Below are 15,651 nucleotides of genomic sequence, written 5' to 3'. Positions count from 1 at the left end.
CCCCCTGCGGAGCCAACCGCCAGCGCGCGCGCGCAGGGAGGGGGGGATTTAAAAAACGGGCTAAGAAACGGTCGGGGCGAGCGCGCATGCGCGGTGCGGCGCGGCGGCGTTGCCACGGCGACGAGGGGTGGGCGCCATGTTGGGGGCCGGGCCTAGCGGAGCGCGGCCTGCTGCCCCCACCGGCGGCTACCGGCAGCTCGGGCCGCGCGGGGCACGCCGGGTGCTGCGGCGCGGTGAGGCGCCCGGAAGCGTTTTCCCCGCGGCGGGGCCACCTCAGCGCCGGCTCCGCCTCAGCCTCACACCGCCCGCAGCCCGCCCTCAGCCGCCCCCGGTCCCGGCTGCCGCCGCTCTCTGCTCAGTTGCTGCCCAGCCGCCGCTGTCCTGCTGCTGCTCCGCCGCCGCCGCCTCCTTCTCCTCATGAAGCCCGTCGTCGTCTTCGTCCTCGGCGGGCCCGGGGCGGGCAAGGGGACGCAGTGCGCTCGCATCGTGGAGGTGAGGGCGGTGGGCTCTGGGGGAGGGGGGGGACTACACTTCCCAGCATGCCCCGGGGCGCGGCTGCGGGGGGCTCCTGCGGGTTCGGCCGCGGGGCATGCTGGGGGTTGTAGGTTGCCCCCCCACCCCCGAGGGCGGGCTGGGCTGGCTGCTGAGGCCGGGGCTGTGGTGCTGGGCTCGGCGAGACGTGGCTGGGGGTTGGCCTTGTGTCCCTCTGCCACCTCCGGCAGCGCCCGAAGAACAGCGTTAGGCTGAAATTTTGTTCAGTGCTACATTATAGTAGAGGTCAGAACGTGTCCTGGCTCACCAGAAGTTAACCTCGTTCTCCTTTTATTTCAAAGAGCCCAAAGCTGGTGGCACGGGATGACAAGGCGTTCGGCTCTGCTCTGCACGTTTCTGTTTTTCCAAATAGGTTTTTACAGTCCTCTGAGGTAGGGCAAATACTGAAGAGGAAAGGGTGACTCTTGCACAGTGCAATATTCTCCTCCTAAAAAACAAACAATCAGATTGTAATTGCGTAGCGTTCAGGTGGGTAATTACAGAAGTAGTTAATGCTTCCGGACGTGTGCCTGTTGGCTGTGAGACATTTTTGTTCCCTCAGCACTTGCATTTTATTTTTTTCACGGAAAGCCGTGAAGGATCAACGTCTGTCTGTGCCCCAATGAAAAAAAAAATGAGTGAGAACTGTAGTAATGCCCATGTTTCTGAATCTGTTGACTGGGGAGGGAAAAAGGACAAAGCACCCAACCGCAAGTCCTGGCGCAGGCACATTTAATGCATCTTCAGTTCTGACGATGCCCTGGCAGTGCTGTTGCAGTTTCTTCATGCTGCTATCACATCCCAGTCCTTGGTGCATATAACTCGGTTAGGCAAATTTGGTGCAGACTGAAAAATGCCATTATGACTTTAGTTCTGAAGGATTTTAACCTCAAATTACAGGCCCTTCAAACTGGCTTATTCCTTAAATTAAGCGGTGGGATGAAAGGTTCGTAGTGCTCATAAAGCCATTTTGGTAAGGTCAAATTCAGTCCCTGGTACGCAGCAAACAAATGAGCTTAAACTGTAGGGAAATTTTGTAGGCTGTCATTAATGGCTTTCGCCAAACCATTAGCGTAGCCTCAGGGCTGAAGAACCTCCTGTGGCTTCTGCCCTGTGTTCAGAAGTATAAATGCCTTCGGCTTGGTAGGCTAACGTAATTGGATAAAGACCACTTCAGGAGGAAGGATTCAAATGAATCACTGCTACTCTAACTGTAGTTGCAGCTAAAATGGAAAATTAATTTTGCTTGTACATTTGCAGCACATTTAATTGTGCTGTATTTATTTTCTTTCTAAGCCTAGAAAGAGAAGCCCAAAAGCTAATAAATGGGAACTCGCTTTAATTCTGCTAGTCCTGTTTGCTGCATGGAAAGAAGTTACTGACGGCCTTGCAGTGGGCTGACTGCAGGAAGCATGAGGGGCTGCTGACAGCGGTGTCTGGCTCTCCCGCTCCCTTGAGCAACTTTGTGGCTGTCGCTGGCTAAGCCTTGAGGGAGGGAAGGTCTGAGGTGGCTCCGGTGAGGGCTGGGCTCGGGGGAGCCTGCTGGAAAACTTCAGAAAGAGAGAGCGTGAACAGGGAAGTATGGATGAAACGCAATCGAGGTACTGTTGAGCACCAGATTTTTTTTTAAGCTCATACCCTTGGCCTGGCCCTCACAGCCCCCCAGAGAGCCCTAACGCAGGCAGTTGAATGGCCTTTATGCACTCAGTGCTGCCTTTAGGTTGAAAGTGTGTTTTTGTTTGGATTTTAAACCCCGTTGGCAGCTTGCCGCAGAGAAAAGGGGCTGCAGCTAAGTAATAATAAACCTCATTCATCCTTGTATAAATGGACTGATTAATATTAGTTTACACTAGGAATGAATCTGATCCCGTATCTTGCTCTAAACCTGAAGTTTGTGCTCAACAAAAAGTCAGTATGAGCTATAAATACTTCTCAGTTGCTATATGTGCTGGAGATCTGGGACGGAGCACGCCACGTGGAGAAGCCTCGCTTTGCTGAGGCGCGACCCTGTATGATTTTAGCTTCGAATGGCTTTATTCAAAACCACAAGCAACTGTAGGTGGTTTGTGGAGCTGGCATTATGTACTACCTGGGAACGATTTCTCAAAAAAGTGTCGTAATTGTTTTGCTGACTGTTTTGCCTTCCCAGAGAAGGGAGATGGCCATCAGTCATTGCAGGTGAAATGCGTATTTCCAAAGTACCAGCCTGAATCATGCCTGCTCAGGTTGCAGTCCCTCGTTATGGACGAGGCGTGTATTCGTATCAAGTTTGGACTAAAACGGGGAAGTCATTTGAGGGAGGAATTTGTAATAACGAGTGAAAATGGGTATTGACACAGTGTACAAAAGGGAACAGCAGGTAAGTGATTAGGTTTCTTTATCTTTGCAGATAAGGTTTGAAGAGACAGCTGAACGAGGCTGGTTTCCTCCGATAGGGAGGGAAGAGTTGCGTGTCTATTCCCTAGGCTCGCAGAGTTGTCACCGAAATGTAAATTCGGTAGAAATGCTGCTCTGGACCGATTCCTTCTATGTAGGAGGGGATGAAGCAGAATTCCCTCTTAAGTTCCTGCTCTCTCCCCGCCGTGCGGATTAACTCCTGCAGCCTTCCACGGCTGGGTGAGGTAGCGTTCGGCATCGCCTGGGCCGTTGCAGAGCTCTCTGTGCGGGGCAGGATGTTGGAGCAGGTAGCTGGATGGTGGCATCTGAGTGCACGTTCTTGAGATACAACCTTCACGCTTTCCACAGTGTTTATCTTTTGTGGGGTTATTATGTGGGTATAGGCCAAAATGAATGCTTTATTACTGACTTTTGAACTTTGCTAGTGAAATGGTTATGGTACAGTCAAGGGAAAATACCCCAATCCTCAAATCTGCACAGAATATGATTTCATCAACTTAAGCTTTAAATCTTTACAACCTTTGCCTGAAACATAAAGATCTTTTGGGAGGGGGGGAAAAAAAGAATAACTAAATAATCTTGCTTTATTTCAAGCAAGACGTCAGCCGTTTTTGTTGTTGTTTCTTTGTTTTTTTGGCAAGGTGACTCCGCAGGGATTTGGGGTATGCAAGACATCCCTGCCTGCATGCGCAAAATGTAATTAATTTCCACCGCAGCCCTAAGCTGGATATTTGTGTTTAAAATTCAGCCCACAAGGTGGGATGCTGAGCCTCTTCTTTTTGTAAGATCCTAAATTACTATCCAAGAGGAAAAAGGTGCTAAGTTGTTTTGGGATATATGGTAGGGATTCTCTGGGGAGAAGAAAACTGCAAAGAACTCAATGTATCATAAACACTCCTCTGGAAGCAGCAGATTTAGTTTTTGCTGTCATGTGTTAATTGTCCTCTGGAAGTCCGCTGAGAGACGGCATTAACTTTCTTGAAATAAAAGTGTTTTCAAAGTTGTTTGCTTTAAACTCGGTTTCTGAAATCTCTTCCAAGAGTGCCAAGTACTGGTAGTCCAGTTAGCTCTAAGTTCTCATAATTGTTTGCTGGAATGTCAGTTCATATTTCTGAATTGGGGCGCTGTTGTGAAACATGGTGAGAGATTGTTTAACCCCCCTCAAAAAAAAAATAATAAATTATTCCCTATATGCTTCCATTTTACAGAACCCAGGCTCGCTCGCTGGGCACTGAACTTAGGACTTTCCCAGACATCCTGGGTGTCTTTTGTTAAGCTCTGCGTTCCTGAAGCACTGGGGTGTTCTGTTTGCCCCCCGCTCCCCCGGAGGCGCTATCAGTGGGATCTCCTTTGTGTGTTTTGTTTTGTTAGTGTGGGTTTTGTGCTTCTTGTTTTGTTTTGCCTTGTGCTTTGTTTTGTTTTCCCCAGAAGCAAGAACATATCTCTAACTAGGGATTTTAATTTTTTTTTTTTACTGGAATATGCAGACAGAAGGGCTGCTACTGCATTATGATTTATACCTCAAAGTTCTGTTTCTATGTGCAAATTGCCAACGGGGCAGACAAAACTTTTTTAGGTTTAAACAAAACAAACACAAAACCCCAGACCATGAAGGCTGCATGCTTCACGCGGTTCTATTTTTATTTCTTTACTAGTTCTTGAAGAGTGTATCTGAGAAAATGAGCAACCTTACGAAGCAACCGAAAGTTGCTAGAAGATCTGACAGGCCAGAAGTAGGGCAATAAAAGCTTGTATTTTATTTGTTCAGCCCTTTGACTTTCATTTGCAGATTAGCAACGATAAGCTGAGATAGGATTCAAGGCCAAAGCAGTAAGTTGTGTTGCTCTTGCTTTTTTTCTTGGCTTCTGCGTACTCAAGGAACTTTCAAACTGCGTAGCGGAGAGGTGTGTTGCTGGACCACACGGGGCTGAATCGGAAGCAAATCTCGTGCCCCAGCAGCAGCTGATGCACGCTGCCAGTCCTTTCCTACTGCGCTGAGGGAACGGCCAGGCTGAACTTGGCCGTATTCAGGCGTGGCACGGATATGAGTCCTCTGCTCTCGTTTGCAGTTCATGCGAATCTACTTTCAGCAAACACAATACGTAAGGCTTGTGCTGTCTGCAGGCGGAAGTTGCGGATCCTGGCTGGCAGACGGACGATCAAGTGGCAGTGGTACAGGGAAGAAAAGGGCGTTCTGGAGAGGCGGCAGGCTTGGGGTTTAATTCGGAGATGTGGCACAGCCAGAGCTGTTCTAAGTAACACCTCTCACGTGGGATTGCTAGAAACTTGAACTTGCCTTTCCACTTCACTTTGCTTTTTGAAAGCAAAGGAGGAAGATATCTACACTGAGAACAGATTTTCTGTTAGGAGACTGGGATTGTGGTTCTCCAAATGTGAAAACAGTTTTGAAAACAATGAGAGCAACTTGTACGGTAGCTGTTTGCTGATTTTCTTCTAGAAAAGCGTGCCTGTCAGCTAGCATGGTGGAAAACTATCTGTGAAATATGTTTTAGAATAGTTAATTGTATATCTTCTTTTTTGCACTCCACGGTCTAGAAATCTGTCTGGATCTTAGATGCATGGCATCCAGGTATTTATTTTTTTTGTTTGTTTAACCTGTTTGACATTTTAAGTTGACCTTTCAGCCATCAGCTAATGTTATGGATCTATTCTCAAAGAATGTATGCATTCTTTTGGGAGAATTGGAGGAACTGCTTTTTCATTGTTTGGAAGTCACAGTCCTCTTTCTGATTTCAGAGAAGTGGTTGCAACAGGTTCCATCCTGGGGATTGCATCGTGATGGACTCGGCGCTGCTGGAAAGTCCTGCTGGCACAAGGCAAACTTGCAAGGCGTGAGAGCGTTTAGCCCGGTGGTGCAGTAACATTACAGCCTCTTTTGCGAGCTCTTGGGGAAGTTCAGGTTTTGTCTGCTTCAGGACGCTTGCTGAGGGTTTGTCTCGCCGAAGATGAAAGAAAACTTTGTGTCCTGGGCACATGGCTTAATTAAAACTGGCAAGAGCAGCATGAGCACCACGTCCCCGAAGCCTGCTGTGTATAGACTCGCAGTCAGGCCTTCCTCTGTTCCTGTTTGCGTTGTTTAAACTGACATGTTGTCTTTGGCTCTTGCTCTCGGTGCAGTTAACAAATAGATGTTTTGCCACTGAAGGAGAAGTTTGTTTTCCTTATTGCCTGGTTAATCCGTTCTGAAGGTTACTCCAGAATACAATTTACCATTATCTAAAACAACTCTATTTATACAACAGCACTTTAAAACACTTCTATCTTTTACTTTCCTGTTCAGCCGTTAAAAAATAATTTAGTTTGCTGCTGCAAAGGACGGAGAATTCCAAAAATTGTCTGACTCGAGTTTCTTTTCATGCATGAAAAGGGACATGCCAAGGAAAATTAAATGGTTTGGTAATCCTCTAAAACAGAAGGGATTATATTTTTCCTCCTGTTTTCTTCTTCGTAGAAATTTAATGTGAAAAACATCATCTTTCTTTAACTTTACCAAGAACTGCATGTTAATTTGGGGTTCAGCAGAGTAAGGTTTCTTGCTTAAGAGAAAAGATTTACTCGGGTTTACGGCTTCTGTAGTCCATAGTTAATATGTAGATTTGCAGTTAAATAGGCATGTCCAAATGCAATGCACATGAAAGCAGGAGTACAGAGAGCTTACAGAAGATATTTGTGGAGGTTTTTCTTCACAGTTACTTAAAGCGAAATCTTGTTTCCTTTTCTTTCCAGATGTGTAGAGTTTTGGAGATTTAGGTAATTATATCCCTTCTTAAATTATGACTATGCAGAACTAACTTTCCACGCTTTTGTGGGTGAAATTGGAAAGCAACTGAAATGTTTTTAAAGCCACTTAGTGGGTTGTGTAATATTTCTGTTGTACTTAGTCCAGTAGCCAAGTTTTTAAATCCCAAGTTCACAGCCTGAGAAAGCATTTAGTCACATTATTATGCTGCTCAGGCACCATTTTTGAAATTTGCTTCAGATGTTGCTGCAGCCGAGCTGATAACCCTGAAGTAATTTGCTGCTGCTTTTGTTTCGTAGCAAAAACTTCAGGGCAAGTATGTATAGGTGTACTCTGTCTTGGGTGTATAGATAGCTTAGGTAATCGCCAAGGAGGTGCCTTTATTGCCTGTTTAGCTTAAGTATTCATTAAGGAGATGTCTTTACATCTGTTTTTAAGGACGATATTTGTTCAAGGAGTACACTTGGTTAGTTTTCTTGTGATGTTAAATGAGCTGAGCAAATGACTGTTTTGTGATATGAATTTTCCCTTATAACAACATGTTTCTCTTTGCTAAGATCTCCCATGGATTGATGAATCTGCTCACAGCCCGCGTCTGAGCCTCCCCCAAGGGCAGCCCTCTGAGTTTTGGTCACCTCCTTCCTGGGGAAAGATGAACACGGGGCAGGTGTGCAGGGCTGGGTTTGGAGCAGCGTGTGGGTAGGACTGTTTGCTTGCAGCAGTGGTTTCTGTTGGTTCAAGGGATCTGTGCACCTGCGCTGTTACTTCTAAGTGGTCCAACCAAGGCAGAGGAAGTTGCTGTCAGAATTGCAGCTAGAAAATAAGGACACTGCTGTGCTTAAAGCATGCCTGCAGCTGCAGAGAGGCAGGAATTGGTTCATGTGTTTGTTTTTTGTTTTACCTGTTGTGTGAACCTAGCAATGGAAGACACTGTCCTAAAATTTTGAAGAGGCTATCAGTCAGTAGGTCAGATCTGGCTTTACTGAGTGGAGAAGTGAGGTACTGGAATTGTGTAGGATGGGGTGTAGCTTCTATCAAGTCTCATGCTTGTTAAATGTCTCATGCACAGTGTAATGTTTCAAGAAGTGCCTCGGGCACTTTGAGTCTTTCTCGTTTCCAAACGGGACGTTACCTTTGAAAACAGGATGTGAATATCTGACCAAGGCCCTCTTGACCGTTTAGCCCAAGAATCTCTCTTGCTGTGCTTTCAGTGCATCCTGAAGACGGAATAGATCTGCCACTAGCAAGCTGCTATTTCCGATATTTTTCTGTTGTAATACAAGGATAAATGTGGCTGATACTGTTGACTGATGTAACTTTGCGTGTGTACTAATTCAAGGGAACCTGCCTGTTTTCTGCATGTTTCAGAAATACGGCTACACGCACCTTTCTGCTGGCGACCTCCTTCGAGACGAACGAAAAAGGCCGGGCTCACAGTATGGAGAACTCATTGAGAACTACATTAAGGAGGGGGAAATCGTACCGGTTGAAATAACAATCAGCTTGTTGAAGAGGGTAAGGAAAGGGCTATTTCCTTTCTAGCTCGCTCTTGCAGGCTAAGTGACAAAGCAGTGGCAGTATTCTTAAAGAATTGCACATTCTCCAGCGTAGTATGAGCAGTATGGAATAGCAGACATGCAGGTGCCCATTGCGTGCTGTGCTTCTCTCAGCAATTACTCGTGCTGCTGGCTGGCTGGACGGCAGGAGGTGATAGCCTCTGATACCTAGGGATCTGTGAGAGTTTAAATTTTCTTTTTGGGTTCTTCTAGGGAAACGAATGAAGATCTGTATTTCTCACTTCCCTTAGCACGCTTTAGGACTTACTGGTCAGATCAGTCATATGAGAGTGTAGGGTGAAGGCATTAAAGGTATTAAGTTTCTGTAAGTTTTACCAAAATAGACAGCCAGGTGAAGGAAAGGAGAAGAGCACCTGCTAGTGTTCCTGTGTAAGGAAAAGCTCCAGTGTTCATCCTTGTTAGATGTCCAGGAAAATAATCAGAGTATCTCCTTTGTGACAGAAAAAGCTTCTGTTGCTCATGCAACTAAATTTCTCTGGAGGTTTTTCCATTAGACTTAATTCTAGACCAGGGACAGTTTGGCATCTTACACTGGTATGTGCTGTTACACAATATTGCAGAATATAACAAACAAGCCCAGCTTTAAAAGTTTGAGATTTTGAGCTTTATGAACTGGTGTATTCAGTTTGAAAGGAGGCTCTATTGTTGCATCAGCAAAATAAATAGAACATATTGAAGGTGGAACAAAAAACATACTCTGTAAATCTACAATAATTCTAAGAGAAATACTTATTAATTTGCCATATGAACACTTTGGGGATGGTTGAGCAAGTTGATAAAATAATTGCACATGCGAGGGATCTTGAATTGAATTCTCTTCTGGCAGGCTATGGATCAAACAATGGCTGCTAATTCCCAGAAGAACAAGTTCTTGATTGATGGGTTTCCCAGAAATGAAGATAATCTTCAAGGCTGGAATAAGACTATGGATGGAAAGGCGGATGTTTCTTTTGTTCTGTTTTTTGATTGCGACAACGAGGTAATGAAGTGTGTTAGCCTAACTTCTTTTCTTGCTATATTGCGAGGTTCGCTGAAGAAGAACGATAAAACTCAGTTGGGTAGTGAATCTGTCAGTACTAAGGGACTAGTGTTGGAGTAGAAGGAAAACTTGATTTGTGAGTTTCAAGCATTTTTTGGCAACTTTTTTCTGCAGATGACGAGCTGCAGGCTTTTGCAATAGCAAGTGAATAATTACACTTAGTATAATTGTGTGCAAATAAATTTTATTGAAGAAGCGCTTCAAAGAATTGCATTCTTGAGAGTTTATAAAAGCTTTAAATATATTAAACAATCATTTGATTCATGTTCTGAAAACATTGCTCTGTTTACTCTTAAAGATTTCAGACTACTTGTTTGGTAGCAATGTTTGCTTTAATTCTAAAGTGCCGACAGCGTAAGTCTTAATTTTCATAGTTGTGAGCTGTGCTGTAGGATACCTCATAATCAAAATTTTATTCAGCAAGTCATTAGATTATAAGGGCATTTTGACAATGATACATTATATTAATTTAACAAATGCCATGATATGCTGTCTTTTTAATATGACAGTGCCCTTGAGGGATAAAAACTGATAGTAAAATAACATCTTAATCTGGCTTCCCACCTTTTCTCCAGTTTTCTGAGAAATGTTATTAATTTTTTTCTTAGTTGCAAAGTTTTTTAGTCTCAACAAGTGTGGGTCTATTTTTCTGCTTAATAAAGAAAATAAAAGGTTAAGTGAAAACTTTCACTGGGGGTGTGTTAATTTTGAGGTTCTAATTTTTACTATAGATGTACTTTGTAGGGGAAAAAACAAATCACTTAACTGTTGTCCTCTTGCATGCGTAAGGTAAATATACTCATGAGGTGTACACGTGTCAGCATTGCTTACTTAACTTTAGGCTTCAAAACTTACAGTTCAACGGGCAGCTTTTAAGTATAGTTTTATAATTTTTACTTAGACATTGCTTTTTAAAAAAACTTATTATGGAAATACCAAATAAGAATAGTATAACTTTGAATAAATTAATGTGTCATCTTACATAAATTCTTGAGAGAATACACAGTTTTCAGTACAAGCGTATATCCATAGTCTAGTTTGACACTGTGCTTTTCAGATCAGAACACATCCTTGAAAATCAGATCACTTTCTTTAAATGCCTCAAGTTGGAGGCTTAGTCACACCACAGAACTTGATGTTGCTTTTGCTTCCACTGACCCTAATTCCATTTTAAGAACTCCCATCTTAAACTGGTGAAGCGTAAAGCTGTCATCCTTTTTCTATGGAATAATCTTACTTCCCTATGTGAAGTCTGGCTTACATAATCAGATCTGGACAGTGTTTTGTGTCTGGACTATCTAGATTTGTTACTAATTCATGATTTATTTATTTATTTTTTTGCTCGTGCTTTTCAGGTAAGCACATTGTGTTCACAGTTATGATCATCCTTTTGATATCTTTTGTAGATATGTATTGGTCGCTGTCTTGAAAGAGGCAAGAGCAGTGGTAGAAGTGATGATAATCGGGAGAGTCTGGAAAAAAGGTACTATATTCAAACTTTTCAGTTTTCTTCTGTTTTAATTTTATTATGTAAATAAATACATTCTTTGCTTTCTCCTAGAATTCATACATATCTGCAGTCTACTAAGCCTATAATAGACTTATATGAGAGAATGGGAAAAGTCAGAAAAGTGGATGCCTCTAAATCTGTTGATGAAGTAAGTATATAAGCCTGAAAACATGGGGATGGCAGTGGCAGGCTACATATTTATGGCATTCTTCTTGGATGTATGTATGGTTAGTGAAGCTAATTAGGCAGTGATGTTTATTACTGAAGGAGGTTGTGGAACTTTCGTTTTGACTTGTAAAGAACTGATTGAGATAGGAATAACTAAGAAATCAATTTGTTCTGCTTGAACATGAGCTGGACTAAAATGATTTTCATTGTTTCTGTGTTCAACAGTTTCTTGTCTTTAGCACTTTCATGAGATTTTGCTTTTCTGAACTATTTATTATTGTTCTTATGTCCCACTTTCCTGGAGTTGATGCCAATTTTTCTATCGAAGAATCACTGAAAATTCTAAGAAAAACATCTTTAAATACTATCAATTATTGTGTGCTGGATTAACTTGAAGTGACTGTTTACCTAACACTTCATAAACTTAATAATGTTTTAATCTCTCTCTTTTTAGGTTTTTGAGAAAGTTGTACAAATTTTTGACAAAGAAGGCTAATTCCCAGCTTGAAAGTTCATTTAAACTTGTGCTTGAATCTTGCTTGAATAGCTGCTACTGCAGTCCACTCTTTGTAATTGTTTTAAAAGGTTTTTTATTGTTTTTCACATATTGAATGATGATTGAAGAAGCAGTTAATTACAAATGGATCTGTTTTTTTAATAGGAAGTAATTTCTTGTGGCTATAGTATATCAGTTTCAGGGTTCTCCATTAGTATAAGTTCAGTTGCTCATGTGGCAAAATCATAGTTAAAACATCTCTGAAGAGACTATTCTGTCACAGTTCTGTGCCTGTCATGGGCGGCCCTTCTTATTCCTTATTGTCATGCACCTATTTTTGTTAAGGATCAACTAAACAGCAGTATTTAGCAATGAGGGACCTGTGTGCCCTTGTTTATTTCGGATGCTTGGACCAATTTGAGGAGACATTTTTTCAGAGTATTTTTGTCACAGAGTTCCCTGTTGCCCCCAAACGTGTATTCTGTAAGTAAAACTACAGTTGTTATGAGAATCTGTTTTAGCAGTTCTCACCAAACTATTTAATATGCTGTTCAGCAATAGACATACAGAGTAGTTTATGGAAAGTGGTGCTGTCTTATGATTCTGGGTGTAAACTGTCTTGTAAGTTCTTGACTGTCTGGATGACACGGCCCTGGGCTTTGCCTTGTCTTCGTTTCCAAAAAGTTGAGAATATCATTTCAAAGTCAGATCAGTTTTCCATTCTCATTTATTTTGAATGATAGTTTAGTTCTTAATTATGGCATGACCTTCACAAGGTGCAAAACTCTTAAATAGTGTACATTAAGCAAAATCTTCCAATAGTTCTGTCTTTTGTAACAAGTAGAAGGGATTTCCTGTATTATAATTACTGAAATACTGTGTTACTGAATGCTTTAAGGTTTATTACTTGGGGAAATATTTTTATGGTTAAACTTATGAATTTGTTTCCCTAAAATTATATAATTTTAATAGTTGTTGTTTTGAAAAGATTGTAAATGATTGCACTTTTGTTATTACATGGTCAGCTGAAGGGAAAATATCTGCAGAAAAAGTCCCATTCTCTTAAACAGATTGGGTCCTGCTTTATTACATTCTCTTGCATTAGTATAGTCAGCAGCAATAATAGTTGGGAGAAGCAGATAACTAGCTGAAAAAACGGTATTTTAAGTGTTTGTACAGATGTGGTGTAATTCTACCTTTTGTTTAAAGTAACCTCCCCCCATAAGACTAGCATGCATAGGGGCCCAACCATGCATTCCTTGCACACCCTAAGCTTTCACTGAAGAAGCCCCAAGAAGGCTTGAGGATGGGTGATTTAACTAATTTTAGTGATAGGATTCTTCTTGCTACATTAACTGACATTGTCATTGGTTTGTGATGTGCTGCAAATTACAGGGAATTGCAGTTTGAAAATCTGGGGATTCAGCTTTTCTTTACTGATGACTTTCTATATTTAAAGAAAGCTTTAAATTAAGCCTAGCTTCTAATTAGAATCAGTTTTGTTGGTCCTCATCCTGTGATCTGATGTGTGCAGGCAGGTTTGTATTTGCATGAATGCTCATTTTACTGAGGTTCTTGCTACTGTTGGACTGGGCAAGAGGTGGATACAGAAATAAAGGGTAAACTACAGGATCTCTTCCAGTATGGTGGTAGTTCAAACAAAGGACTGAGCACAAATACGTGTTTACTATTGCAGAATATATGGACCACGATTACTTTTGTTAGTATGGGAGGCTAATGCTTTTGCTTTATGAATTTTCCTTTAAAATAAGTAAGTAAATCATGGAATGTAATCCTTATTGTATAAGTATGCTGACATAGGATAGGAACCAGTGAAACTACACTTCTGATATGAAGGCTAAAATCAGGACTTTTTTCAAGACTTCAAGCAGGATTCTTTAATCTCCTTAGAGATTTAGTTATCTTTTGTTTCTAAGTTACTGGCTCTTAAAAGTTCTGCTGAGGATAGAGTATCTGTTTTCTCTCATCATATACTTTTCTATGTATTTAAGTGCTAAAACAAACAAAAAACCCTTTAGAGCAAGTTGTTTTTTTGTTCTTTTTTTAAAGACAATGTTTTGGCAATACTGAATTTGGAGTGGATTGTAATGTGTCTGTACAAAGACTAGATATTTTTGTCCTTTTATTTATTGAAGATGCCATTAAATGTTACGAAATCTTTCAAGTTGGATTTAAAATTGAAATGAAGATTAAAGGTAATATGCCAATGTGTTGTGCCCACTTAGCAGCAAAACTGTACACAGAATTTGAGAAGATCGAATAAACTTTGTTCTGTGGCTTAATAGGAGTGCTTGGCTTAATTTCACTGTACATATTTATGAAAAGCATCCCTTATAACAATGCTAAATAACAATGCTAAAATATGTGTACACTTCATACAGCTTGCATGGACAAACACACAGATACATCTATAAAGGTTCACCTTCAGCATCAAAACAGAAGTCCTGAAGACATGAGAACTCTGCAGGCATTTGCCTAATCTTTCTTGATTTCTTGACCTTTTCTTGATTATATTGGTTTGTCAAGTTACTCTATTCTTACAGTTCTGCAGTAGTAATTTGTTTGGAACATCTGTGAAAGAAATGGGACTTGGGAAGTGGACCAGGAAACATGATCCTATTGTGTAGCTACTGTTAGAGATAAATTTCTTGATTTCCCATGCTTCCTTGCTCAATCACTGACTTCTTGGATGCTTTTCTGCTCCTCTGCTTCACAAGTCTATGTGCTTTGCTGGAGACTGTGTTCTTAAAGGAGCTTTTCTTCCATTTAGGGTACTTTAGTCTAGATGCATCAGTTGAGAACTTGCTTTTGGACACTGGTCATGATTGCCCTTCAGGACAGACAAAACTGAAAACTGGTTTGGATATCGGTGGAAGCAGGATTGGCGCAGCATACTGTTTTTTTAGAAGACAAACAAAAAAAATTGAGAGGTTGCCATGCTTATTTAGGTCTTTATATTTCACAGAGAAATTTGTCACAAATGAGTTGTTTATTCACATGTAGATTTCCAGTAAACAACATGTTGAACTTGAAACCTTACTCTGGAAAGATTTGCACAGCTGGCCTGAAAGGAAGGGGAAAAGCGGGGAATTTTTCCAGCGGTGTAGGTATCTTTCTGCCGGTAAAACTGTGTAACCAAATGTTATTTTAAAAACTGCTGCTGAAAGCTTACTCTGAGGATGTGGAGTCTCCTAGGGGACAGACTGACAAGGGGTTAGACTCTGGTAGCTTGTCCCAAAGCAAGCTTTCTTCTCCCATAGGTAGGAGAGTTGAACTGAAAATCCCTGCCAGAAAGGTGCTGATTTGTCAGGGGAGTGGGGCAGAAGAGACTGGTGTAGAGAAGACTGCAAGCATGGAGTAGAGGATTGCCGCAGTATAAGATGTTCCCCACTGACAACATTTGTCCTTAATAAAAAGAGGTGGTTTGTGAGGGAATTCCAAGATCTTATGCAAAACAGCAGGGAAAGCCGTGTGCTGCTGCCCAGGCTGAGTTGAGGAGAATGGGCGAGTTAAAATGAGAAAAAAAAAAATCAGGCTGGAGCTGCCAACTGTCGTTATCTGTTGGCAGTTTTGAAGCTGCCAGCAGTTAGGAAAGTTACAGCTTAGTGGGTTACTTTCCTGCTTAGTTTGAAGTTCAGTACCAGTTCGGTCCCTGTTGTGAAGCAGATGTCTTTGAAAGCTGCGATCTGGGGCTGCTCGGTTAGCCTTCTGCTCAGGTGGGGCTGACACTGTGAAGAAGAGCACAGCAGATTACTCCTTCGAGGTGCAGCGCTTAGAGGCTGTGTGCTTGCTGAAGTCCCGAGATCCCCGGAGTAACAGCTGGCTAATAGTGAAAACTGCAAGACGATGCAAAGATGATTCAGCTAATCGGGTAACAAAGGAGACAGCAACAAAAATATTAAGACTTTGGATTTCATAGAGCAGCAGCTCTCGCCCTCTTTTGATCTGCAGACCTTTACAAATCTTCCAGCAGAGATATGGGAGCATAGATGAATTTAATCCTGCTGCTCTCAGCTATTTTTCATGGATTGCTTAGTTTAAGATGGTGGTTTTCAGCCTGTGGTCTGTAGAGTATTTGTTGGTAACAATAGATGTCTTTATTGAGTCTGTTAATCTGCGCAGCTGAAGTATTCTCTATCCTCTTTGCTTTCT

General features: G+C 41.9%; 1 protein-coding gene across 2 annotated transcripts; it reads left to right on the top strand.

The window, feature by feature from the left end:
• The first annotated feature begins 71 nt into the window (after positions 1 to 71).
• On the top strand, positions 72 to 13,781 carry CMPK1 (cytidine/uridine monophosphate kinase 1). 2 transcript variants are annotated; one of them, XM_080602742.1, is made up of 7 exons: positions 72 to 492; positions 7,246 to 7,355; positions 8,057 to 8,203; positions 9,092 to 9,244; positions 10,711 to 10,787; positions 10,866 to 10,962; positions 11,437 to 13,781. In XM_080602742.1, the coding sequence occupies exons 1-7, from the start codon at positions 87 to 89 to the stop codon at positions 11,476 to 11,478; spliced, it is 1,032 nt and encodes a 343-aa protein (XP_080458868.1). In that variant the 5' UTR covers positions 72 to 86; the 3' UTR covers positions 11,479 to 13,781. The 2 variants fall into 2 exon arrangements, with proteins under 2 accessions (XP_080458868.1, XP_080458869.1); XM_080602743.1 differs by lacking the exon at positions 7,246 to 7,355 and having other exon boundaries at positions 126 to 492.
• Positions 13,782 to 15,651: the final 1,870 nt, after the last annotated feature.

Source organism: Anser brachyrhynchus, assembly GCF_964034855.1.
Source record: "Anser brachyrhynchus genome assembly, chromosome: 8".
NCBI classification, from domain to species: Eukaryota; Metazoa; Chordata; class Aves; order Anseriformes; family Anatidae; genus Anser; species Anser brachyrhynchus.
Note: the sequence above shows the minus strand (reverse complement) of the source record. Positions and strands in the feature narration are given on the sequence as shown.

Excerpts from the sequence above, each read along its gene's own strand:
- CMPK1 (XM_080602742.1), top strand. The coding sequence starts at position 87 with ATGCGCGGTGCGGCGCGGCGGCGTTGCCACGGCGACGAGGGGTGGGCG. Across the intron at positions 493-7,245 it reads AGTGCGCTCGCATCGTGGAG|ATCTCCCATGGATTGATGAA; the intron begins GTGAGGGCGGTG and ends CTCTTTGCTAAG. Across the intron at positions 7,356-8,056 it reads GAAAGATGAACACGGGGCAG|AAATACGGCTACACGCACCT; the intron begins GTGTGCAGGGCT and ends TGCATGTTTCAG.